At 46.3% G+C, this 27192-nt stretch overlaps 1 protein-coding gene across 1 annotated transcript in view; it reads left to right on the top strand.

The window, feature by feature from the left end:
• Positions 1-2673: 2673 nt before the first annotated feature.
• Positions 2674-27192, top strand: part of TMEFF2 (transmembrane protein with EGF like and two follistatin like domains 2) — a 125321-nt gene continuing 100802 nt past the window's right edge. The window contains exons 1-4 of the mRNA XM_053948470.1: positions 2674-2961; positions 4316-4425; positions 10144-10273; positions 13028-13054. Of these exons, the coding sequence (XP_053804445.1) occupies positions 2781-2961; positions 4316-4425; positions 10144-10273; positions 13028-13054 (448 nt within the window). The 5' untranslated portion in view covers positions 2674-2780. The remainder of the gene's footprint in view (positions 2962-4315; positions 4426-10143; positions 10274-13027; positions 13055-27192) is intronic.

Raw genomic sequence — 27192 nt, 5'->3', positions numbered from 1 at the left:
AGGGAGGAGAGTGGAGGAAAAGAAGAAGGGAATAGAAACTGCAGGCTTTGCTAATTGCTACCAGGGGAATGGAGAGAGGTGAGACCACACAGAAGAACCAGGGAAGTGGGGAGAAGAAACAAGGGGGGAGCAAAAAGACAGGAAGGGAGAGGAGAACATTCCCCTGGTGAGGCTGTGTGACTGTGGTATCTGTGGCCAGCCAGGACATTCTTGATTTTTAAGCACGTCAGTGATATGTCAGAGAGCTGAGTTTTAACAAGCAATAATGAATATGAGGGGGAAAAAAAAAAGAAAAAAAACTTAAAACCAAAAGGAAGAGCGGATGAGGAAATAAAAGGAATGTGGTAGTATATGAAATAACTGAATGGAATGAAAAAGCCATGAAAAGAGATAAAAGGAAAGAAAAAAATTGATCTGGCACCAAGCACTCAGCTGGCAGATGCTCTGTAAGCCACAGAAGATGAAGGATAAGATTCAGTGCAACCACTAGCAGGCAGTAAAAAATTAGTATTTTCTTTCTGCTTAGGTCTTGATTAGTAAATAGGAAACTGTAGGCACGGATTTGTGTGGGTCTTCATCAGAGTTTTAAAACATATTGGAATGTGCAAATTGATACCCTTTAATTGTAGCAAAGGTTTCTGGAGTACAGGTGGGCAGAAGAGGTCAATACAGATAGCAGCAGGTGGGCAGAGCAGGGAGCTCTGTACAGGGGAGAAAGGAGCCAGAAGAAAACCTGGTTTAGAGCTTAGGGAGAAGCTAGACAGGGATTAACTGAGCGTGAAGTATTCCTTGGCTCCCGCATACCATGCCCCTATATGAAGGGGTAACAAAGAGTAGTACTGGTGTAAGGATTTGTGTGTACTCTCGGCTTAGGGGTCGAAAAGGAGGTAATGCTTTCGGGAACAGCAAACTCCCAGCAGGGTCTCCTCGCACACATCCGGGGGTCTCCAGGCCCAGAGAGAGCTGTACCCTACTCCCCGCTGCAGCGCCCACTCTCGTAGCTCGCCCGTGCGGTGCCGGAGCCCTCGGAGATGCCGAGCTGCCCCCACGGGCGGAGGAGGGGCCGGGCCAGCCCAGCCCAGCCCACCTGCCGAACGCCCAACATCCGCGCCGAGCCCCGGTCCTGCCCGGCCCGGCTGCTCCGCCGGCGGCTCCCACCGGCACGGGCGCCCGCGGGGTCCAGCGCCCGTGTTTTACAAAGCGCTTCCCTGCTGCCATCTGCAGAAATCGATCCGATCGTTTTTTATTATTCTCCAGTCTAAGGCGTCCTTGTCGCCCAAGCCGCCGGCCGCCCCATCCCGCCGGCAGCACGGCCGCACGTTAAGCGCCGGTCGCGGGCCAGGGGTCCGATTTGCCTGGCGGGTGTCTGCCGGCTCCGCTGCGCCCGGGCGCCGAGCGGCGGCGGGCCCGGAGATGCGCGGAGGAGGGGGCGAAGTTGGGCCGCCCCGAGCCCTGCGGCGGGGCCGGCGGCTCCCAACACCGGCCGCGGAGGGAGGGTGAGGGGAACGCTGCTGCCGTGCTCCCGCCGCCGGGGGAGCGAGGGGAGTCCCCACCACCGTGCTGGCAACCGCCTGCTAAAACTGAAGCCCCAGATGGGAGGAGGGAGGAGGATCCTCGGCGCAGGGCGCAGCGGGGGAGGCGGCTCCCGCAGCCCCGTGCCACATCGCCGGCTGGAGGCGGCGGGATGCTGCTCCGGGGCTGCGCTCCGTCAGCGTGCCTTAGGTGTGGGGGCAAGAGCAGCCCTCCGTGCTAGAGTGATGGTGCATTTTCCTCCGGCTCCGTCGCGGGGATGGGGGGATGGTGCCGCAGCCCGAGAAGACCTTGGCCGCTGCCTGCCGAGGCTGGGCAAGATCTTCCCTCTCTCTCTCTTCTCCTTGCTTTCCCCGCACTGCTCGTTTCTTCCCCTCGTCACCTCTCCAGCCCAGTGCCCGCTCCAGACCCTACAGTCGTGACGGTGTTTTATTTTCCTAACGTCGCAGCCGCGCGTGATTGAACACCGGCACCCGGGCGCGCGGTTGGCAACTTCAGCAGCGCCCGGGCGTGTGCGCTGTGTGCGCGCGGAGGGTGTCGCGGATGTCCCTGCCCGCGGGCGCGCTTGCCACCTGCGGCTCGGCGCCGGCCGGGGCCGTGCGCGCACATGTGCGGACGCGGAGGGGCGCGGAGAGGCGCGGCGCTGCCCGGCCCGCGCCCCGTCGGGGCGGGCGCATCCCCGCGGCCGGCGGGACGGCGCCCCGGGGCGCAAGGGTGCGGAGCACCGCCCACGGCCCCGCCGGCCGCGCTCTCCCCGCGCCGCCGCCGCCGCCGCCGCCGCCGCCCGGCCCGGCCCGGCCCTGCCCCGGGCGCTGCCGCGGGGCGCAGCGGCTCCGCCGGCCCCGCCCGCCGGGCCCCGCATCCCGCTCGGCCAATGGGGGCGGCGCGGCGGCGCACGTGACGCGGCGGGCCGGGACCTGCTGCTTCCCCCGCGCAGAGGGATGCGGGCGGCAGAGCGGGGCAGGCGGCGGCGGCGGCGGCTGCGCGGCGGCGGCCCCTCCGCGCCCTCCCCCCGCTCCCCGCCGCCCGGCCCCTATGGCAGCTGCTCCCCGCCCCGCCGCCGCCCGCACCCCCGCGCCGCCCCGCCGGGCTCCGCCGCTCGCCCCAGCGTAGCGCCCGGCCGCCGCTCGCTGACCCGCTGCCGCCGCCGGCCGGGGCCCCGGGATGCCCAGCGGCCCCGCCGCCCGTCCCTGCCGCCCGCCGCGCCGCCCGGGGGGCACGCCGCTGCCGGAGAGTTGAGTTAGGAAGTCATGGTGCCCTGGGAGCCCTCCCCGCCCCGGCAGTGCGGCGGCGGCGGCTGGACGCTCTGCGACTGCTGCTGCTGGCTGCTGCTGCCCGCCGTGCTGCTCGTCCTCGCCCGCCCCGACAAGCTGGCGGCCTTCCCTACCTCCTTAAGCGACTGCCAGACGCCCACCGGCTGGAACTGCTCCGGTAAGCACCGGAGCATCCCGCGCCCGGCCCCGCCGTGCCCCGCCGGGCGCTCGGAGTTGCGCGGACGAGCCCGGGGGAGGCAACTTCAGAGGGTGATGCCGCGTCCCGTTGAATGCACGGGAATAGCGAAGGCTAAAAGTCTTGGGCGTCGGGGCTCGCCGCCGTTCCCGGTGCGACCGCAGCCGCCGGGGCACTCCGCGGTGCCGGGCGCGGCAGCCGCGCCCTCCACCGGTGCGGGAGGCTCCCCGGGCAGAGAGAGAGCCCCGGCCCCGGCGGAGCGCGGCTCTGCGCTGGAACGGGGCACTCGGCGTGCGGGAGCGGGAGACGGGGCCGCGTGTGCGCATCCTGCGGGCGGCTGTTTCCGTGCGCACCGAACGGAGAGCGGATCGGGGTGTCGGCGTGGCGGCACCGGGAACCCGCTGCCCGTGTCTTAAAGTCAGGCTGACCTTTGCAACGGGTTTCCTGTGCAGGTCAGCAGCCGGTCCTTCTCCGATACATAAAATAATTCGTAGCCTTCTGTGGTAGCCTTCTAAGGCGAAGAGCGTTATTTGGGGTGCTGCGTGGATCGCACATGACGTGTTAGATCGGGGGGAATTTGCGCTGTGAGCTCTTCGTTTTAAACATGTAGCGATACGGTTAAAGCGCACTCGAATGTTTAAAAAAAAAAAAAATCAATGGATTCAGATCTTAATGGGTCTGAAGTCTGATATGGCTGTTTTGTTTAGTATCTTGCCACTCGCTGTTGGAGTGGGAAGTCAGCTAGCGAAATCTGAAATTCATGCTTGTATTCGTGAACTGAATGTTCAGTCAGATCTGTTGGTTTTTCCTGGAGAATATGAAGGCAAAGAGCTCGGTTCACTCAGCGGCTCATGGGGATCCTGGCACTTCTGTTAACTTAGAGGTCATCAATCTTCATTGGGATCAGGCAGACCATCACAGAAAACACACAGCCTGTTTGTCTTTATTATTGGGGGCTTTGTTGTGTCATGGGCTGGAGAAATTCCAATTTGGACTTTTGTCCAACAGATTTGTGATCGGATGGGGATAAGTTGATGACATTTCCAACCCAGAGCCATGAAATAGCATAATTACCAGGTGACTTTTGAGGAAACCGAGTCCGTGAAATAGAAAAAAAAGTGTGTGAGGTAGTAGGGAATAAGAACTGAGAGAAACACTGAGGGAGAAACAAGAAGAAAAGTGAAAAGCTGAGGACAGGGAAGGACAAAAGGAAATCTGGACTCTATCAATTTCATCAACAAGGTTATTGTGCTGTGTGCATTAGAATGCAATCATCCCGTATTGTTCTCTTGCTAGACCAAAGCTGACTTTTTTTCTCCCTCTCTTTACATTTGAGGTTACGATGACAGAGAAAATGATCTCTTTCTCTGCGACACCAATACCTGTAAATTTGATGGGGAGTGTTTAAGGATTGGAGACAGTGTGACTTGTGTCTGTCAGTTCAAGGTAAGAAGATTGATATTTCATTCTCTAATTCACTAATGAGAATACAAATCAAGGATCTCCCTTTATAACCAATCACTTGGCAATTTATTTCTGTATGTGCAGAGAAGTTAGAGGGAAAACCTGGCAGTGTGTATAAAAGCTGGCAGGAGAACCAACTGGTGGCAAAAAGACGTAAGTTTCTCTGGGAAAATGCAGGCTCTGTGGCTTTAAATGTCCCTTCAGGTCTGCAGTTCCAGGTTGTGCATTTCTGATTTTTCATCCCTGCCCTTTTAACAAGGATTTAGAGTCCTTTCTAAATTCATTTCTGATACAGATCATGGCTTATTGTATTCGGAGTTCTGATCTAGTTAAAGAAATGGATCTGTAATGTGCTTATGCAATATTTTCAGGAAGGGCTGCATAGTGACAATGCTTCTGCCTGTTTATCTGCCCAGCTGATCAGATTAAGGAGCAATCCCTCTGTTCCAAAATGATGAACTTCCTTTAGGTTTTATATAGTTTTAGGAGAGCTATTACTGAGTAGTAAGGGGTTTTCCTTCTATTTCTTCTCTCTTCCTCTCTCAGCTACATCTAAACCTCAGCCCTTCTCAAAGTCAGATGATTTCATTATGAAGGATTCCATTTAATGTTTTAGCTAACTCGCAGAACAGCTGGTCTTTAAATAATGACCTGAATAGAAGTCACACAAATTAAAGGAGTTTAAAGCATGTACCAGCACAGGGTTGTATGTGTGTTTATGCCTCAGTGTTTTTCTGCATTTTAATGTGGATTGGTGAAGTTGTGAAACTTACTATGCCGATTGGAGTGTTTACAGTAGAGCAGGCCAAATAGCGCACAGCTCAAGACTGGGCACATCTGTAATGACTGTTAATATTGAGCTTTGATTCACGTTAAAGCATTGTAAGTATCGTTTGCATTTCTGGAGCCAAATGTGCCTTCAGAGATAAAACCCAAGTGATAAGTTCCTTCATTTTAAACAAGGAAGGAATTTCCTCTAATGACAGCAAGATAGTAGTTCTTAAACACTTGTGTTTCCCATGTTAGAAGGGAATTAATATTTACTGTGGGAGTCTTTTATTCTATTTGGAGTTTGCATGCAATCAAAAATTCAGCGTAAGAATGCTGTTTTGAGCATTTGCCTTCGCTCAGCATATGCAGGTCTTATGCAAGGATTATGGTCTGGTCTGTTTTATCTTTCTAAGAAGAATCTGTAAGGCAGTGAAACACCTATGACTTGTCCCATTGCCTGGTGGTAAGCCAGGGCAGATGTTGTGCCATGAGTCTCTGGAACTTAGAGCAGCCACTGAGAGTGCCTGGGTCTTGTCTTTGGTCCCTGTTTCATGTTGACAATTGGTATAAAGCAGTGAACTCATAGCCTGCAGGGTTCAAATTCAGATGTTGCTATTGGCAGGGAAGAAGGTGCTGTTTTCCCAAGGCAGGGTGCTAATGCCTGGTGATTTGGGGTAAATGAAGCTAGGTAAACCTCTCCAGGCTGTGTGGTCCCTAGTGGGCAGTTGAAACAGATTTAAGAAAATCAGGCAGTTGGTATATGAATATGTAAATAAGATCAAAAGAATGAGTTGGGCAATTGTGGGCCCGATCACTAGGAAATGGGTTGAAATCAACAGCAGTCTTTGGTTTCACTGGCCTTTGGATCAGGCCCTGTAAACACTCAGAGCTCTTTGTCTAGCTGTGAGCCCTCTGTGGAGCCGCAGGGCTGACTGTGACCTTGGAGGGCAAGTTACTTGTGGCTGATGCTGTGCCAGCGCTGCCAAGGGCGCTGTGGTGCCGGGGGCTTCTCTAGTCAAACGCGAGCGCTTTGATACAGGCAGAGCTTGGGGGGATGTTAGCTGCTCTTGTAACATCAGTGGACACTGTGACAAGCCAAAAAGATATGCCACTGGAGTAGAAAATTAATTTCTAGTGTGGTGTCTGAGGCTGGCTAAGTGAGGCAGAGCTGACCAGGTAACTTATGTAAGGGGGGCCTCCGTCAGAATTCAGGGCTCCCATTTCAGTGACAACTCTTTGTGGTGATAGTGAGCAAATCAATAGCAGACTCCTCATCACTATCACTGTGTTTTATGTCTTTTCAGAAATTTGAGAGAATAGACGAGGATAGAGAGCTCATTTTGCCTCCATACTGATGAAAAGTTCTGGGCTGACCAGCCTGTGTCTTAAGGGGCTGAGAACATGGAAGTGGAGAGCAGGGCTTCTGCAGTCTTTGTTTGGGTTTGTTCAATCCAGAATTACAGATGCTTCATGTCTGCCCAAGTGGAATTAAAATGAATTTATTTTTATTTGAAAAGATGAATATGATCAGACTGCTCTGGAACACCCAAGTTAGACTTCCAACCCTGGAGAGCCAGCGGGTATGTGCTGAGAGAGAGGCTCATATTGGCTGGTTCTCTTGTCACAGTCTACTGTGACAGCTCTCAGTGAGACATGTATTTCATTGACAAACACCATGTCCTGCTCTGCTCAGGAGATGCAGACCCATCCCCTGTGCAGGACAAGCCCAGACTTTGGTGCTGGAGGGAGGGAAGGCACTGGGACAGTGCTGGCTCCAGCAGGAGGGCTGAGCATGTGGGAAGCCACCAGCCCTTCCTTCCCTCAGACTCAGTGGGTCCAACAGGAGGTGTAGAGCTATGCCAGCAGGCAAGTGGTTGGGGGCATGGCTTGCTGGGGTCTGTACCTGTTTGCCCAAAGCCATAGTTCTGGCAGCTGGGCTCTTCCCTCTTACGTTTCATGAACATATCAAAAAATAAACCAAATATTTCCATCAGTGTCTTTCCTCTTGAGTCACCAAGCCTGTGGACAGTTACTGTTTTTTTATGGGAGGAAGGACTCCTGTTTTTATGCATGTTGAGTTTTCCATGTGCTTCAGTGTTTGTGGAGCTGCAACATCACCTGTCCTGATGACCTGTTGGACATCATCTGTTCAACTTCCAGCTTTGTTATATTTCCGGAATATATTTTTGTGCTGCTGGGTTCAAGATGTGGGTGGCATTTTAGAAGTAGTTGATCCATGAAAGTAGGAGGAGGTCAAGCTTTTAACAGTGTTACCAGGAGGAGTAGTTATACAGGTTACCATTATCTTTAGGAAACAATCCACCTGCTTTCAGTGCACAGCAGTGATTCAGAGGCTCCCAAAGATGGTTTGTCCCTGGCTGCAACAGTGGGCACTCGAGGCTGCAGGTGCTGAGGAAGGCAGCCTTTGACTGACACTTGATGCAATTGCATGAGTCCATTTCCCTGCTCTACAGCTGTATGTTAAGAACTGGCACATGTAAGAGAGAAGTGAACAGTATGGCACTGTGCTGCTGGGTTTAGTGGGAGTTTTAACATGGGTTTCCCTCAGGGCTTGCTCAATTTACTTGGGGATGAAGCATCGTCCCTACATCTAGGGCCTGGTCTAGTGAGCCCTAAGCCAATGACAAAAACATGTCACTAGACTGACGGAACTGACATTCAACACCTGATATTCTCCAGCACTAGCAGGAGGTATTTTGTGAGCATGATGAGCTGTGAGCACAGGATTCAGCATGGGCAAACACAAGAGTTTAGCTCTAGTGGGTTAGGAACCACCTGGTGACCAATATCACAACCTTCACATTGGTGGTCTTGTTTTCTTTCCTGGGTAACTTCCACTACATTTTCCAGCTCAAAGCCAAGGCAGGAAGATATCCTTCCCTTTGCTCCTTATGCTCCTGCTTTTTCCATTTGAATCCTAGTTTTCCAAAGGTGCTATTGAGAAGAGTGGACTACTAATACTTCCTGGGATCCTGATGTCTCTTGAATGCATTTTACCATTGCCTACCTCTGGAAGAAGTTCCAGCCTAGTTCAAAGCACTCCTCTGTGTGGATTGGGATTTCACCCTGTATGTGGGGCTGTCTGGCCTTTCAGATCTGCAGCTGAGTCCGTGTCAAAGATCGTCCCTTGCTCTGGGCGAAAGCAGCAGAGGAGTTGCCTTTGTGTTTCTCAGGCAGAAAAGTTGCCTCTGTGTTTCTTGGGCAAAGAACCCGACCTTGTTTCTACATGTAAGAAAGCCTGTTGAGATACTGCAGGCCAAATTCCTCACAAATCCTTGGGTGACAAGCAGATATTACACTTAAAGCAAGCATGATTTGATGCTTCATGCTTTAAAAAATATGCACGATTGTGTTAATTGTCCTGGTTATGTATTCCAGATCAGCCTCTAGCAATTGCTGTTGAGCTTCTGGATGAAGTTGGCATTTTATGCTTTAAACATTGCTCAGATTTGGAACATAATGGTGAAAACAGCCTAGAAACATTTTTAATCAACAGTTTAAAATCTCTGCATGGAGGAACCCTTCGTGAGGAGCAGAAGGAGAGGATTTCTGCTGTTGTGGCTGCTGTTTTTCTTCCATGTTCCGCGGGAAGAGGGTGCTGAGGATGGGCAACATCTTGGGAAGATTGAAGAGAATACAATGCAAAAGGAAAATGTCATTTGTTTTGGCCCAATCAAAATGTCACTCTGACCAACTATGAATAATTTCTTGGCAGCTGCTCTGTATGGAGGCCTGCAATTAATGCAATCTATGCAATTGTTTGTGTTAATCATTTCTGTAGTCGCTCAGTTTAAAGTATTTTTGATGTTAATATCCCTGATATTTCTGTTCTGTGTTTTACATTGTGCCCAACAAACACACCTCAGACACAGCTTAATAGGATGTATGATTTCTTCTAAATTTTTACTTGGATTTAGGCAGAGGTGAGCATTTGTAAATAATAATTGTGATCATTCCATTTGTTCTAATTAAACAATGAGGCATACCAGGAGTAGGGTAATCACGAGATAATCATATCCCTGGTATAATTGCCATGTACTGGGCACATCCAAGTATTTCTAAGCCTCCAAGGATGATTATCTTGTGATAACTGCACCCCGTAGGTTGCCCAATTTTCAGTCTAAAATGAAATGATTTTTTTTTTTTTAATGAATGAGAAGGGGCAAAACTGTCTTCCCATGGTAGAGGAAATCAGGCAGAGCTCAGCAGGAGTTTGAGCCAAAGCAGGGGTGCGTGGTGGGAGAAACTTCTGTACTGGCTGGGCTCGCTGCAGTGCTGCTGCTCCTACCCACTGGCCACCATGGGGAGAGCTTGGACCTTTGTGGAGCATCTCAGCTGCAGCTTGCCAGGAGCAGAAATGTCTGTGCAGAAAGAGGGATGGACTTCGATTGTTGGTGTCTCAGAAATAATTTCCCTCTGTCCAGTCAGTGCCTGAACAGTTAGACACACGCCTGTGTGTGTGCAGACCTCCGTAGCACTGCGGGGGGGTGTGTGCAGGAGGAGGGAAGAGAGAGCCTGTTCATTACTGTTTGCTTGGAGCCATCCAATGGAAACACAGGAGCTGTTATTGCAGATGTGAGGAGTCATTTGCCTTGCCCGTATTCCTTCCCTGGGAATGACCCCTGCTCCTGCTGGCAGTCAGAGACCTCTCTGGGGCACTTACTGAACACTTTGCCCATTTAGATTACCTAATCTCTTCAAATCTGATTTTTCTTTTAAAAAATACCCCTCCCTCTCCGCTGGTAGCTGTAAAGGTGAGAGAGGATTGTCAGTGTCCCTCTCTGTTGTTTTCCCAGGGTTTTAATGCTGGCAGGGAGCAGGGTGTGTGTGTGTATGGGGGCACCCAAATGGGTGCTGTGCCCTCTGCTCGTGTGACTAACGCTGCTGCTCTCTGTCCTTTCCCATCAGTGTAACAATGACTACGTGCCCGTGTGTGGCTCCAATGGTGACACCTACCAGAACGAGTGCTACTTGAAACAGGCTGCCTGCAAGCAGCAGAGTGAAATCCTGCTGGTGTCCGAGGGATCGTGTGCCACTGGTACGTATAACTCACGCCAGGCTGCCTGCCAACCCTGCCATGCCCCCAGGAAAATGGCAAAAACCATTTAAATTCTTGCTTTGAATTCATTACTGGTTAATTTTTTGGGGGCGTGAGAAGTCACTGCCATCCTTCCCTTTTAAGTAACTTACTATAGGCTCGCAGTCCCTGATGCACTGTACCCCTGGCACTGTTTGGAAGAGTTCAGCACAGAAGTAGATTTGATTTTTAATTTCTGTCTTGTGTTCCTGATCATCCTGTGCCCTGCCTACACTTCTGAGCTGTTACAACAAGTGAGCTGGTAGCAGATTAAGTGAGCAGATGTCTGATAAATGGGCATCTGGATTACCACAAACCTCTCTGTAATCTGGAGAGAGAGAACTGGAGCATTATTGCCTGCAATCCAGTTTCTTGGGTTTTTCCTTATCCTTGTAGGGCCAGATCCCCAGCTGGTATGATTCAACAGACCACTGGTTGTAATGAGTCCTGCCAATTTATACCAGCTGAAGATTTAGTCCAAAGCACACATAATGAACAGGTCTGTGCCACAGGTGTTTTGTTCTGGACTTGAGGAAGCTGACTGGCGTGTGAGACAGCTTTGCTCAACTCTGAGCCTCATGAGCTGTTTATATCTCAGCTTGTATGAAAACAGCTAGAAAGGTGAATGAGCAAAATCTGTCAGGAAAACCCAGTTGCTTATGTGCAGGAGTTCTTGATGTTTTTCTTTCGTGCTCGGTATTTGTTAGAGGTGGGCAGTGAAGTTAACTTGAAAAGAGCAGGAGTAAGCCTTTGTTCTTGAGAGAGTTCTTTAAACTTAAAGCAGAATTTTTTCTTGGCTGAGGATGGAGGAGTCAATAAAAAGTACATTAGACAAACTTTTTTCAGTGCTGTAATTTCATGTTTCATACACCTGAGAGAAAATAAACTCCTTTCTCTGGAAATGTTGTTTTTCTCTGAAGCTGTTACCTGACAATATTCAAGAAGAAAAAAACATATGCTGCAATTTTTTTGTCCATAAATTGGTATTAAATGGAGCTCAGGCTGACAAAACCTACTGTGGTGTAGGATTTGTTCAACTTAGTAAGTTCTCTCAGCACAGCAACTGGTCTTTTTGGTTCAAACCTTTTGATTAAAGGGATAATTTCAGTGCATTTCTACAACTTTTCTGAAACTTATTTGCCTGCTGGCAATGACTGTGTTGGCAGTGTTCTCTTTGAAACACATTGTGGATTTCAGAAAGAGAGAAGGAAAAAAAGATGTTTTCCTGAAGTCTTGATCAAGGTCTTTGGCCTCTTTTTCCTTTTCCCAAGGAGGAGCTCAGTGGAGAAGGGACCAGCCATTTTCCTTAAGCTTTCCCTATGGGATGGGGCAGAGAGAGAGGGTGCTGAAGAACCTCCAGCAGGGACCTGGGCTTCTGGGAGCAGTGTCAGTGAGCAGCCCTTGTGGCCCTGCCTGGCAGGGGTCTGGGCCCTGAAGGGTTGGCCAGGAGGAGGAACATGAGGTCCTTTCCTGCAGAGAGCCAGGTACCGTGGTAGCTCTCTGTGGCAGGCAGGTGATAGCAGGTGCTCGTTTCTTTTTCTGTGCTGGGGAGATCTGGCACACCTGGAAAAGCAAAGCTTCCCAGAGCCATGAGGGCAGTGTAGTGCAGACCTTTCTTCCCTCTTTCCTCAGTAGCTCTTTTGGGAAGGAGCATCAGGACAAAGGATCAGATCAGGAAAATCCAGGACACGGTCACTGGGAAAACACTGTTATTTCTGTTCCCTTTTTCAGCCACCTTTTGCAGCTGTCCTCTGCAGCCTTGCTGAATAAATCTACCATTTGAAGGAATTCTTGCAACCAATTATTTAGCGAAGATTTTCCTTTTCTTTCTTAGTTTTGAGCAGTGATGGCATGTGCAAGCTCAGATCCACCAGACCTCTCTGTCAGTAAATGAGATCTAAAGTTCACAGGGTACTTTCATCCCAAAGCAGCTGTTCCAAACTCCTTCTGATGCTGATAAATGCATAACTGTTTCACTAAGGGGGAGGATAGGATGGCAGCCTCCCTCCCTTCCCTGCAGAAGAAACTCTTCTTAGGCATTATTTTTGGTAGCCCTGTGTGTGCATTTCCGTGCTTTGCCTTGCTTAGAAAGTTTCTTACTGAAGCTCTGTGCTTGGCAATTTTGTGATGTTGCACTTTCTAAATTTGTGACTCTCATCATTCCAGCCAACAAAATGTTGAGCAGAGGAAAAAGAAAGCACTCAGTTTTGAAACTTGGCAACAACCTTGAGAAAAATGGCATTTTAATAATTTACCTGAAGACTTTGAATAATAATAATTTAATGGTTTATTCCAGCTAGTTATAACTTGATGTGATGTCCTGTTTCCTAAAGATAATGATACAAATTTACAGATGGGTTTTAAAATCTCTCCTTGGTGAGGATTTAGCAGTGACCAGCTAGTAACTTTGTACTGCTGTTGGGAACAAAGATTTATCTAAGTACAACAGAACGAGGTAGAGACTTCTAAGGACATTGCAGCATTCCGTGGCTTAGGTTATTTTCATCTGATAGAGAGACTTTAAAGAAAAAAAAAAATAGAGACATGAGAATGATGGCTTGAGTGAATTACATTCAGATTAGATCTCGATAATTTACCCAGGGATGCCATCAAAGGCGAGGTATGCTGTAGTACACTTCACTGAAGCCTTGCTTTGCATGCTCACAGCACATACTGGAGCACATGAATATAAATTCCTTTCTGTTCTTTTCTCAGATGCTGGCTCAGGATCTGGGGACGGAGGTAAGAGCCCTCTTTTAATATCCCTGTTCTTATGTGTGCACACATTGTCTTACACAATTTCAGATTGTAAGTGGGTATAGTTTGCAATTTAAGTTCTTGCACTACATACTGTCTTTTGTTCAGCTCTGTCTTTGAAAAAAGCAGTATTTTGCATTTCAGTCAAGCTGGAACCTAATCATGACATACTGTTTTCTAGGGAAATTCAGAAAGCTGTGTTACTTCTAATAGGACTTGGAATTATTCATAGGTTGTGCTAGGAGCTCTATCTCCATCTACTGTTACAGTTGCACTCATTTGTTTTATGTTTAGGGTAATATTTCTTTTGTTTTTAAAACATGAGCCAAACCCTTGGCTCCTCCTCACTGGAGGATTCAAGCCAAATATTTTGTGGTAGCAGAGAGCATTCTTTCAAAGATGTGAAGAAATGGCCCAGGGAAAGAACAATGTGTTTTTATAAGAACAGCAACAACAAAACTGAACATGGAAATAGCCTGAGCCCTTTGTGGCCTACAGGGGATACTGTAAAATGTAGGCAAACTAGCATTTAAGTAGGGGCTTATTTTATTGGTTTTTGGGGTTTTTTTTTAATTTCTTGGCGCAGTCACAATGGATTTGATTGTCTGACATCAGTCCTCCTTGGAAGTATAAGCATTGGGTCTGGGTAGTGCCCTGCCTTGGGGTAGGGAGTGTGACTTTGGGGCTGGTAGGTCAGGCTTCTCTGGGGGGCCAGGGCTACTCTGGGTAGCTTGGGAAGGCTGTCCTGGAGAGCTCCCCTCATTTCTGCCCCAGCTCCCTGACTAAGCTCCAGGAGCCCCCTGGCAGGGAAGGGCAAGGCCAGCATCAGGCTGGGAGGCTGCTGGGGCAGCCACCAGGAGCTGAGCCAGCTTTTGGTGTGACACAGACAGCAGGGCTGGGCTCAGACTCCTGGCTGGGTTCAGGTTTTTCAAATACAGTCAAGTTACTTGGCAAAGTATCCCCTAGTCCTTGTTTGATTTTGGTTACCAAGATATCAGTGAGTGCAGTGTGCATGGAAGGTATTATTTTTACCTGTGAAGTGGCCAACAACATGAACATGAGGCACTTCAAGGGGCCTGATTTTCTGACATCAGACTCAGGCTGCTTTCTGGAACTCAGAACACTTCAAGATGCTTCAAGTCTGGCTCCCCAAAAACTGCAGCGTGAAATATTGCTAGTTTTTTTTCCAGATATTTTATTCTAATGTTCTTTTAGATTGTCTTTTTAAACCATTACACCAGAAAAATACCTTGTTCAGTGCTTACTATAAATCTGCTATTTGATTTATATGTACAATAGGGTTTTCACGCCTATGGTCAATAAATTGGTTTTCAAATGAATTTGCACAAAATTCATTATGCATGTACCAAGGAAGACAGATAAAGTTTTCAGTTTGTTTTGTAACTGAGGAGATGGGAAAACAAACTTGGCCATTTTCTGAAAGTAATGCATTCCATTCTCAGAAAGTATAGGAGTTTAAAGGCATGAATTCCAAAGACTTTCATCTTAGAAGCTCGGGTTGACAGAAGATGAGCAGAGCAGGGCCTTGGGACTGACTGTGCGGGTAGTAAGGAAGCAGATTTGTGAAGGAGACAGAACCAAGTTGGTACATGTGTTTAAAGGTCTACAAAGCTGCCTTGTATTAGTCAAGATTTAGTGGGCAGCTATGGCTGCTCTTGAAGTACAAAAGTATATTTATGTGCCCTAAGCTAAATCCATACAAGTAAATGTTGTCACTACATCACTCTTTACTAGACATGGTCTTGTTGTAAAAGCTGTAATAAATTTTGGATGTCATCACAGTAAGTCTTGTAAAATCCACTCCAGCAGTCATGAGTGGGACGTGCTCCTATGAGAAGCTCGAGGACTTAGGCAATCTTGTGTGGTTTCTGATTTTTCATGAATGTTTTTTTTTCTTATGCTTCTCCAAGCAGTCTTGGTTAACAGAATAACCAGTGCAGCATCTTTTTTAGCAAAACTCCTGCCACAGGGATGGTCCCAGCCAGCCAGCTGTGGGAACAAAATTTTCAACTGACTTGTATCTCATGGTTGGATTTCTTTGGTCTGTTGAGGTACACATCTAGTAAGAAATCAACTCAAGTTGTGCTTTTCTGGTTCTTAGAACATGGCAAGTTTCCAGCTTTGAGGCGGTTTCCCCCATAACTGACAGCAGTTCAGCTCCCAGTACTGCTCCTCCTTCAGTGGATCTGTCACATGGAAACTGTAATTGCTAGAGGGCTCAGAAATAGCTGGAAAGGGTTTGATGTGAGGGACAGGTGTAGATAAGCACACCATGTGTTCATACAAGCCTCCTTTTCTCAGGAAACTGGTCAGAGCATGAACAAAACAGCCAGAGGCTGTGTTTTGCTGCCACGTTTTCCTTTTAGGTATTCCCATCTGGGTTTGCAGGGAAGCCTTCTCAATTCACTGTGTAGGATTTGGGGTTTTTTGCTTGCCTGTCATGGATGCTGAGATCAGAGGGGTCTCAGCTTTTCAGCACTTTAATGATCTTGAGGGCTTTCCAGAGGTGATTTAATCCTCCTTTATGCAGCAATAATATACAAAAGTCCTCTTATTTGTAGAGTGATGAGGGAATCTTAATCTCATTTGATTACTGAGCCCTCAGCATACACTTTTGGGGATATCCAGTAGATGGGTAGGACAGTAGGTGTTCAAATTTCTTACTGCAGAAGACATTTTTCCCTGTAAATGAAGATGAAAAATGCAGAATCAAGAGCCATTTCAGTGTTTTGATTGCAGAAGCTGGGAGTGTGGTGTGGAATTATTTAAAAACCCACATCCCAGAAAGATACTAATCAGAAAGCCAGAAAGGATGAATGTGAAAGACTTTATACAGAGAGTAATTTAAAGAGATTCCATTCATTTTCATCTATGCCGTTCTCTAGACAACTGGGTTTTTTTAGAACCCAATGATTCATGTTTTGGTCTTGAGCAGCTTTATAATGAATTCTTGCTCGTTTCCTGGCTTCCTTCTAACAGCAACAAACTCAAGATGCAGTATTTCATTATAGCTCTTAATGGGCTAAGAACATCTCTCCTCGGTTTCATTTTCACGCTGAGCACTTCTTTGCCCTGCCTGCATTGTCTGCACTCCCAGCTCTGTTGATTGGCTTTCATTCACAGTCTGGTGGATTCACTGAAGGTGACTGTCACCCTGGGTGTTGCTGTGACCCCCAGCAGGGCAGTGCATAAGCACCTACCTTGAATTCGTTTTGGAGCCTCCTTCAATTTCCATTCAAGTCCTAATGACTTCAGTGGGAATTCTGTGGGGCCTTGGATACACAGATCTTATCCTAGTTCGATTTTTATGTTAATTCTTTATGATCTAGACTAAAGCAAAATTAAAATAAAACCAATCAAAAGAGTGATAATTCATCAGTATCATCATCACTGTTTATTTTACAGTAGCATCTAGAGGTGCTAATTCTAAGATTAGGACTCCAGGGTGGTACACCCTGACACTGTGAAGCAGTTCTTCACAGCAGGGGAGAGAATAAAAACTCTGAAGCAGAGCCTGGGTAATCAAGTTGGGCAAGGGCTGGAAGTTGCATCACTTTCCAGTGTCTGAATTGGGAATAGCACATGTTGCTTCAGAGCCAGCCCAGTGCTGGGGCTTTTGAACCCCAGTGTTTGTCAGCAAGCCCATGTGATATCCAGAAAGAATCAGAGATTATACTGCTCTTAAACTTATTCCTGATCTGTTAGACAAACCTGAAAGCCAACAACCTTACAAGCCACCTCCTTTTCCTCCTCTCTCTGCCTCTCTAGCTTTGTGTGTGTATTTTAAGGATGAGCATGGCTTGTTTGTTTGTTCATTCTTTCAATTTGTCCCTTCAATCTTAGCCAGAAAAAAATGAAGCCCTGCAGCTTTTTGTAGGTGCCAATATGTAGATTTAATGATAGATTTGGTATTCTGGTCTGCCTTTCCTGTTGACTTAGAGATGTGTGAATAAACACATACATATTATAAATCTATATGGAGCAGCAGTCATCTTGAAACACTAACCCTGAGAAAATAGGCAGGAAAAAAATTAACACATTGCAGCCCGTGTTATTTTTTAAGGCAAACCATAATGTAGCATGTATATGCTTTTTTTTTTCCCTTTAAACAACAGGTAAATGGCTACTTTGACCCAATTCCCTTTGTATTTTCTCTGTACTAGTTTTGAATGGCTCACTTGAATTCAGCAGCTCTGCTGCTTTTCCAGTGATTTCCCTTTCTGCTTTATTATAGTGTTGATTGATGGGCAGGGCTATGCAGAACACGCTGAATATTGCTGTAAACACTGTCCTAGCAATCACACTTGAGCCAAAATACACCATAAAACCTGGATACACCATAATACACCATAAATTCATTGGTTTGAATGAAGCAGTGTATAAAATGTAGTGCTGATAAACACACGTATACACACATGTTCTCAGTATAGGGGAGAATACTCTGATTGTTCTAGTTTAACCTTGGAAAGAAAGGGAATTCATATTTTGAGCTACAGATTCTTTTCCTGGGTGTAATAGGTGATTCAAGCTTCTCTCATGTGAATTCAGAATATCTGCTGACCCCACGTGCGATTGTCAACTGCAATAAGGAAAGAGGAAAGCTTCTTCTACTCTAATTTGATTTGGGAGATATAATTTAAAGCAGCATCAGAAGGTACAGAATCAACTATAGCAACGTGCACCGACTGGGTAAATACCTCTGGAGGGAATGTTTAAATCTTAAATGATTGACCTGACTGTGGTTGGTCAAATATGTCTCCTTTGTTAAACGGGTTTTTACCTTGTTAACCTCAGCATGGCACTGAGCCCAAACCAATAAGCTCTTTGAAAGGCCGGGTTTATTAGCTCAGGCTCTTCATGTCCTAACATGATTACATGACTTCCAGTTCGGGCTGGTGCTCATCTGACCTATACAAGAGTTAGGTCAGGGAAAGGCAGTTCATGTCTCTTTGTGGCCTTTAAAAATTAGGAAAGGATCAAGTTCCCATATGTTTTTGTTGACTAGAAGAGAAACACTTGGGCATTTACAGGTGCTGGACTCCTAGTGCTGGGTAGGATGCATTAGCCATTTTGGAAAAATCTTAGGAAGTATGGAGATGACAGGAATACCAGTTTTTGGACTCCCCTTGGGCTCTCATTTAAGCTAAGTACTGAGCTCATCAACCCTGCTAGGCTGAGATGCTTGAGCAAATCCCCATAGCTCCTAGAAGCTCCCCAGGGTTTTAAAGTACCAGCCCTGGAAGATGGTGGGCTTGGATTGCCTGCATTTTGCCTGTGTTTTGCTTGCTGCTTCTGAAGCTGGGATGCAAGCATCCAGTGAAAAGTGCTGTGTTTTCTGCCTGTGCTTGCTGGGTTATTGATGGGCAGCAGTCCTTGCTGTGCTCCTGGTCCCATCAAGCAGACACTGAGAAATGCCACGGGGAAGAGTTTTGATGGGCAGTGAATGATTTGTGGCCAATTTTCAGCCATTCATGCAAAGCTGAAGAAAATGAATAGGAGATGCCATGAAAATCCACAGACTTGTGTAGGCAAGAAGTATGAATGACGTTCATTCATAGCCTCTTTCCTGCATTATGCAATCCTTTAGGTTTTTGGCACTTTGTGTAAGTAGTTCAGAGCCACACAGGGATTCTATGAATGGAAGATGTTCACCTACATCAAAAAATACTGAGGATGCCCTGGTTTTGCTTTAGAAGTCAAAATTGCTTCTCTGCATAGAAACAGAGGAAAAAAAATCCAAGATATGCTGGCTAATCATGTGAAATCTGTAAATCCACTAATAACTAAGTCATCAAATCATCAAACAAATCCTACGATACTCCAGCAAACAGATTAAAAAAGAAGCGCCCAATCACAAATACTCGTTTATTGGTCTGTTATTGAAAACACAGCAAGAGAGAGATGTAGTGGTCTAGATTTGTCTGCTACATCTCTGTAAACCTGGATTAATTTTCTTTGTGACAACTGTGGAGTCACTAGAGATTAGCCGTGATGACAGTGAGAGGCAAATCTGGCCCACTGTTTTGCTTTTTTGTGCAGGGAGTTCTTCCACAGAGGAAAATAATGGTTTTTAAGCTTTCAAATGGCTCTTCCAAGCTTGCTACAAACACCTTCCTTCATGGATCAAGAGCATGTGTTCGAGCAAATGCTTCATTTTTATCACATGCTTAAATGCCATTGACTTTTAAATTTCTCTTCTGAATGTGGATGTCTTGCACAAGTGGGATCTGAGGCAATCTGGGAGTGACCAGAACTGCTTCAGATCTTTATGCATCTCATCATTATGTATTCTGTGGTTTAGTGATTGAAGAAGCTGATTCAGTGTGCACTTGCTTTGAGCAGGTTCTGGTGTGACACAGGATTTTGTTAGATGCTCTCATGAGATCTTAAAAAGAAAAAATGGGATGAAAAGTGCCAAGTCTTTCTAAAGCTTTGTGTATTCGCTTTCTCTAACTCTGCATTTCACATCTCAGCTGCATCTGGCAAATTTAATATATTCTGCACTTGATGTTTAAATTCCCTTTTGTCTAAGAGGTTTTCTTTCCTTGCAGAGATTGGGAAATGAAACCAGAAATTTTGCCTGCTATATTTGAAGTCTGTGGGAGTTTATCCTCAGGAAGGGCACAACTGATTCCTAGACACTTAGCAAACTGGAGACAGCCTCCTCCTTTATGTAAATGCACACACAGGACAAGTTTAATGAGTGTGGTGCAAGCCCAGGAATCCAGAGCTATTCATACTCAAATCCAGACGAGTTAGAATTTTATGGGAGAGCACTACCAGTTCTTAAGATGTTGCCGTGAGTCTTTTAGCCCAGGTTTTTGAATAGCCTTACAGAACATGCTTAGTTTCTACTTTAAAACAAGCACATAGCTTGTTGCTCAGGAGAATACTTGAATAGAAGGCCAAAGTGTTCAACAACAGGGAGATCTCTAAACTGCAGTTTGAAAATGTCACAACTCAGGGAAGAAGAGGTCAAAGCCGTTCCATGTTATTTTATGTGAATTTTTTTAATGCCTTGGACTTGTTGATACCATTTCTTCTAGCTGCATAGGTGTTAGGTCATGATGGTGCCTATTTAAGCCCGTTGAAAAATCAGGTATCAAAGCAGGGCTCTTTTTACCCCTGCAGCCCCAAATATCTTGCAGGTAGCAGTGTAAAGAGATCTGGTTGAGGAATTTTCATGTTGGTTTACCATAAACCTAAGAACATGGGAAAGTTCTAAAGGTCTAAGAGAATGTAGATGTGTAGGTATTAAAAAGGGGAGGGGGGGAATCAGATATTTATAGGCCTGCCAATCTGACATTGATTGAGGTAGAACAGGACATGCAGTCCCGGACCTGCTCAATAAAGAAATAAATGAGAATTAATGCTGAGCAATATGGGCTGATGTAATAGATTCTGTCAACTAATTGAAATGTTATTTATGAAGCTACAAGTTTGGTTGATGTAGTGTCCGTGGATGTCAGTGAAGCGTTTGGCATGCTGCTACATGACACTGATTAAGGAACAAGAATCGTGCAAAATTGACGTGGTATGAAATTAGTGGAGTAAAAACTGCCTTTCAGGATGTAATTGTAAGTGGATTTATCATTGTTAGACAGACAGCAAAGGGATCTGCCTTGTGCTCTTTATTTGTTTGTTTGTTTTACCAGTGGCCTAGGTGGGGACATACTTTTCTTACTGATCAGATTCTCAAAAGTTATATCTGGAAAACTAAGACATGAATAGCTCACTGTCACAACCCACTCTGATTTATTTGGTACTCTGGTGCAAAAGCAGATCCTTTAATGTGGCCAAACATAAAGCCACAACCACAGAGCAAAGACAAGAAAGCAGAAAGTGAGTGGGGAAACACCACTGGAAACAGTGATGCTCCAGAGAAGGCTGAGTTTTGGTAGGGAGTGGGGGCTTGTGTGAGAGTGCTCTGCACACACAGCAGGGCAAAGGGCCACGGGTGTGTTTAAGAATCAGGCTCTTGAGCAGGAGTAAGGATGTCAGATTACCTCCACCTTCCCCAGAGGAGGTGACTGCAGCTCCAGAGGCCCTGAGAAGCAGGGGAGCAGGCTGTGTGCAGCCAAGGGCGTGGCTGCCAAGCAAACGCAGCCCTGAAAGCTTTGATGCCTTAGGCTTTGTCCAGGGAAAGGAAAGGGCTGCTTAGGTCACCATCGGTAAGTACCAGTGTGGGCAACACAAACGAGCAGCAGGCTCTTTATGCTGGCAGACAAAGGTCTAATGAGATGCTGGGCTGGCAATTAAAGCTGGACAAACTCTGAGTGAAGTATATGTGTGTTTGTAAATGAAGGCAATAGCACAATGAAGGAAGTGATTAAAAGTTATGTAGGATTCTGCAGCACTCGAGGTTTTGACCCTTGGGTGTCTGGATTGCTCTGCTCAAATGGGGATGAATTTGAAAGTCCAGAGCCTCTGTCATGTGGAAGATCACAACAGATGCTCAGCAGCTCTTCGTTCTAGGTACTATAAATTAGTTTACATGTGGATTAGGCAGAGTATAGCTTATTTTGTTCAGCCAGATTGCTGTGCTAAGCAGTCCAGAAAGAGATTGATTATGTGGATATTTTTGTTCGTTTCAGAATCCACACAAGTGTGTTTCTCTCTGCCCTCTCCCATGTGACTGTGTACATTTACATCTGCATGTAGTGGAAGCAATGTGGGCTTTAGTAGCAAGTGGAAAACTTCATGCATAATGCTCTGCTAATTGCTCTGTATTAAAAAATAGGCCAGACTACTCTGCATTGCATCCTAACACTTCTCTGTGTTGCCAGTACTGGGTAACTTCAGTAGCTCCTGATCTCATCTGAGTTGTGACAGGCTCCTTTGAGTTTCTCTCTGTCCTGCACTGCTTCCCTGATTCCCAGTGTTTTTACTGGTCTATTCCAGCTGGTGCCTGGAGAGAGTTCCGAAGGGGAGGAGGATCCCCAGATGTTTCTGGAGGATCTGTCCAGGATTCTTTTCCCTCTCATTTCTCCAGGGCAGGATCACACCCAAGGAGCTCTGAAGTTCCAACCAGTATTGATCATGATTAAATATAATTTGATTTTTATCTGTTGCTACAGAGAGCCTCCCTGTGTTTGATGTGGTGTATGTGATGTGTTTGGGAGGCAAGAGAGAAAGTACTGGAGCAGGCTGGAATTGCTTTGGCTCATAACACATTGTCCACTAGACTCAAACACTAGACTCAGAGAGGCATCTTCATATTTGTTATAATAGAGCCTTGATAAATAAATAAATAACTTCTTCTTTTGTACAGTGCCTGAAATTTTCATCAAAAGAGGAGGAAGCCTCTTACATGAATCACAAGGCCAGTGCAGGATAGGTCTGTGCTGTAATTCATTTAGACAAATGTTGAAGTGAATTGATGGACTCAGGTTTGTTTAGATTAGTGGCCTTTTGAAAAATGAGTTGTCCCGCGTGTACAATTTTTCAATCTGTTTACATCTAATTAGCTGTTCAGATTGGCTAAAATTAAGCGGTGTCACTTGTAATGCATTCAGAGGTGAGGATATGATAAAATAGGCTCTGTTATAATCTCTTCAGCAAGTGCCTTGGAGCACTGGCGCAGTGTGAACTGAGGGCGTGTGGACGATCTGTCTGTAAGGCGGAGGCAAATAGAATCAAGCTGCAATCTCACAAATGTAGTGAATTGTCTATAGCACCTCTCTGGTACGGATTCAGAGAGAGAGCAAGTTTTGTTGTCATCCTCTCCCAGGACTCCTTTTTGGCAGATGTGCCTGGCTGCCTGGGGCGTGGTGTTGGGGCGGCTGCCCTTGTACACTGGCATCTTTACCTGTTCCACTATTGATTCCTGCATGCTACATATTCCTCCCTGGAGACAAGTCATTTGAACAGCTTGAAATCTAAAAACTGATTGCTGCAATGTCAGGTTTCTAATTCTGCAGCACAGCTGACAGCTCTGGAAAGTCCCTATCAAAGGCAGAAAATACAACATTCTTCAGCAGACTTTGTTCTGCCACCATACGGCCCCGGTTCTATTTTACTGCTCCAAAGCCTACAGGCTTTTATGTGTTTCTGACCAAAAATTGTGCTATTAATATGGAAGCTACTTGGCAATTAAGCTGTGCTTATTGCTGCATCAGTGCTTTTAGACCGTGACCAGCAAGCAGCACCCTCTGCACGGCAGCAGCAATTCACTTCTCATGCTAAGTCATGGACACACATCCAAGGAGATTTTGGCACAGGTTTTCTCAAATATTTTTTGAAAGTTTTTGTTAGTCTTTTCTTTCTTCCTTGGCTCTCTGGAAGGTTTTTCTAGGGACATGCAGAGCAATCCCTGAGAAATAGAGCATTTGAGTGTTTGCAAAATTGTGAGCTCTGCCATGGTCAGTATTGGGTGCTGTCACCTGGCTCCTGCCTCCAGCGTTCTGTGGCATGGCACAGCAGTGCTGTCCCCTCTCAGCTGGACACTCAGCCCCACAGTACAGGACACCATGGGCTATGAGCCCCCCCTCCCATTTGTGCCAGGAGTGTCCTGGTGTCCTCTCTTCCCAAGTCCTGCTGTCCCAGGATCGGTAGGAATGCACCTGTGTGTGTGTGCTGGAAATGAAAGCTCAGCAAGTGCTCAGAACTTCAGGGATGGGGTCCTGCCATCCCCTCAGGTGGCCCAGAAACAGCAGCAGGGGACCTTTGAAAGCTGGCAGTAGGAGTGCCCTGTGAAGCCTTTGCAGGCAGCATGGAGAGGCTCAGCAGATGTTTGGTGACAGCACCCAGCGCCTTTGGCATCACGAGCCCCTCCTGACCCAGCTCCCTTGGACATTGCCCAATGCTGCTTTCAGACCCCTTACATTCCCCAGAGGGAGAGGGGAGCTGAGATGAGGTTACATTGTCACAGTCAAACCACGAGATCTTGGGGATTGGAGCCAAACCTGGCTCCATCCTTGCTGTTGGAGTTCTTTCTGGTTTCCTCCTGGAGTTTTTCTCCTCCTGCCCCCATGGTGGTGGCTGTCCCCTTGCTGGAGTATTGTCTGGGCCAGGCCAGGTTCCCTTGTGTCAGCAGGGAAAGGTTTCATCTTTCCTGTGCTGTGGGATCCTGGAAAATGTGTTTCATCAAATCTGAAGCCCTCAATCCCAATGCTTCATCAGTCTCTTAAAGGTGAGGATGACAAATGACTAAGCAGTGTCTACAGGCAGCAGCAGTAATTTTGGGGTTTTGTTAAAAAGAGAGCATTTTACATGGAGAGGAACTCTTTTAAACCAGTGGAGTAAATCTATATCTGAACCCATTAGTGCTACTTAAGGGCTCAGGATACAAAGGTGCAGCACGTACTAGCACCTCTGCTATAAGGAACTCTTTTCTGGATGCCTTTAGCTGTATAACAGCTGCTTTTAGTCTGAAATTTTCCTTCTATTGTCAGGAGGATTTTCTTGGATTCCCTTTTTATTTGAAAACACTAGCATGAACCACTTTTGAATTGACAATAATACATAGGAAGTGAAAAGTTTTGGGTTTAAGGTATTCATTCTTACTTGAAAAGAGCGGTTTTAACAGGTATAAGCTGGTACTGGGCTGTCTTTCACAGCATTTTCTGTTTTCCTTTGTGCCTATCCATCTAACCTGTACCTGAAGTTAAAGTACTGCCATTCCCTCTCAACTCCTGTGCTACAACATTTGTTGGTTAAAAGAGAACCTATTGATTTCTATGGGCAGTTATGGTAAGGTAAATCTATTTTACAGAGATCAGCTACACTGAGAATAATCCATGGTTTGATACAGTCTCAAGCAAGAACTGGGGTGGACAAAGAAGTACCCTTAATTTGGAAGTAATACTGAGAAAATCTGTCAGTGATTTATGTATTGGAAAGAATATCTGAAGTCACTTTCTAGAGCATTTCAGTTATCTGCAATCAATAATAAATGCAGAAAACAAGAAGGTTTAAAGTTAATAAACAAATGGGAAGAAACTTCTACACATAGTATCCTGGGAACTCACCAGGCTACTTCACCAGGTTTTCCTGTCTTCATCTCTAGATTTTCCTGCTAGATTGCTTTTCAGCTTCACAGGAAGGAGAGACTTTGCTTTGTCTTAACTAGGGAATTATACAGCTGCTAGGGGCAGGAAAAAGGGTGGCACAAGTAATCAATCTTGCATCGTATTATACGAGATGTATCTTCTTTCTTGAAGAGATTACTAGTGCAATCTGTATAATTAGGAATATGTGCCCCCATTTGTTTTAAACAACACGTGGTGGCTAGGCACATAATCTGAGTTTTCTCCCTGCCCATTAAAGTGCTGTGCTTTCAGCATCAGGGCCATCTCTGTCATCTCTGTGTTTTCTGTGTTTAATGGCATTGTAGGACGAGCTGATGAAATGCCATTAATTTAGAGAGATGTAGAAGGAGCATAAGATCCCCAGCAGACTCTGCTCTGACTGCAGTGAACTGCACGGGGAGCTGTCAGACTGCACCAGTTGCTAAGGCCAGGTTAAATTAGTGCCCAGTTACTTGTTCAGTGGTACTTGGTGCTAGCATGTATGATACAAGTGTCACCACATAAATCCCTGCAAATTCCAGTCTTAATTAATGGCACAGAGCATTTGTTTGGTCATGTCACTTGTCAAATGGCAGTGTCTCAGAGTGGGGCAGGCAGTGAGATTTTTCTGGCTTTTAGAACTTAATACTAACTTTTAGTGTTATTCATAAGGGGTTGGACTGGTTCAGCTTGATATCTCAGCTGAGCTTATAAGCAGTTCTAGCAACCCTCATCTTCATTACCTCCCATGAGGGGGAAAAATGGTGGTGAAGGTGCCATCATCTCATGGAGACAAAACTAAGCACACTCTCATAGTCATGTTTGTGTATAAAGAAGGGTGGGAGGGGACACTGCAGAGCACCCTGGCTTTGTGGCCCTTTGGGACATATGCTGAATACATCCAAGAGAGGTGGTGAGAGAACACTGTGAAGCACAGAAGAAATAACCAGTGGTGAGGAAGGGAAAGCTTCCTTCTGCTGTCTCATCCTCCTTGCTGTGGTTGCACTTATTGTTATTGTGTGGAAAGATTTAATGCCAGAGGGTTTCATAAAAGACAGCAATCCTGCAGGTTGTGATGCAGAACTTCTCTTCCTCTAAGGCAGGCAGTCACACAAGGCTGCTGGAACATGGCTCTCAGCAACAGCAGCCAGTAGTGCCATAAACACCATCGAGACAAATGCCACATTTACCAGAGGCAGACACCAGATGATTTATCTAAACCTTAGTGTGCTGCTGGCCAGAGTATTTTTTGGAATATTTTGCATTACACTGCCATTAAACAAATACTTTTAGTAGTAATAGTCCTCTCCTAGCTTGAGTTTCTTCAAAGGGCTCAACAAAGATCCCCCTGTTTGGAGGAAGGGCACACTGTGTGCTTTTCAAGAGCTCCCGTTGTAACCACCAGCTCTGTGTAGTTTACAGGCATTGTAGAGGCTTAGCTAGAGAGTACTCCAGAGGTGCTCTTCTCTTGTCATCCTGCAGCTGACAATGTCATCTGAGGGAGAAGAATGTAGGTAAGAAATGCAAATAAGCCAAGGAGAGTGAAAATGTTGCTTTTTCCTTTGACTTGTCTTTCAAAACCAGAAGGCAATCATTTCTGATCCTTTAAACCTACCCCTAAATGAAAGGATGTCAGGGCAGGCTCCAAAACATTTCCCTACTAGTGCCTTCTGTGTAGAAGCCATTCTGACTGTGAAAAGCTGTACCTCTGCTTTTACACTCAGAATTGTAATGTTGTAAAAAAAAAAAAAAAAAGTGAGGTTTTAGGCCAATCCCAATATCCTTGTGAGAAAAAGAAGAGAAAGATTAGTGAAGTCTATCCTTGATGAGAAGCAATCCCACCTGACATTCAGAAAAGTGGGGGGGTAAACTGAGCCATGCTCACATGCAGCAAGCATGATCAAGCTTTTCACTCATTTCAGCTTCTCCTGGGCAGTCATTTTCAACTAGATCTAGTCTTCAGCTAGATTTAATTGAGAAGCTGGTTTTGCTAATGAATTTGTAGGATTTTACTGGCCCTGGAAGTTTTTGCTGTATTGTGCTCAGTATATTATATTTAAAATGTATACCACAACTGAAGCAGTTCTGTAAAAC

This window comes from Vidua chalybeata, chromosome 7 (genome assembly GCF_026979565.1).
Source record: "Vidua chalybeata isolate OUT-0048 chromosome 7, bVidCha1 merged haplotype, whole genome shotgun sequence".
Taxonomy (NCBI): Eukaryota; Metazoa; Chordata; class Aves; order Passeriformes; family Viduidae; genus Vidua; species Vidua chalybeata.
This window is presented reverse-complemented; position numbering and strand designations above follow the sequence as displayed.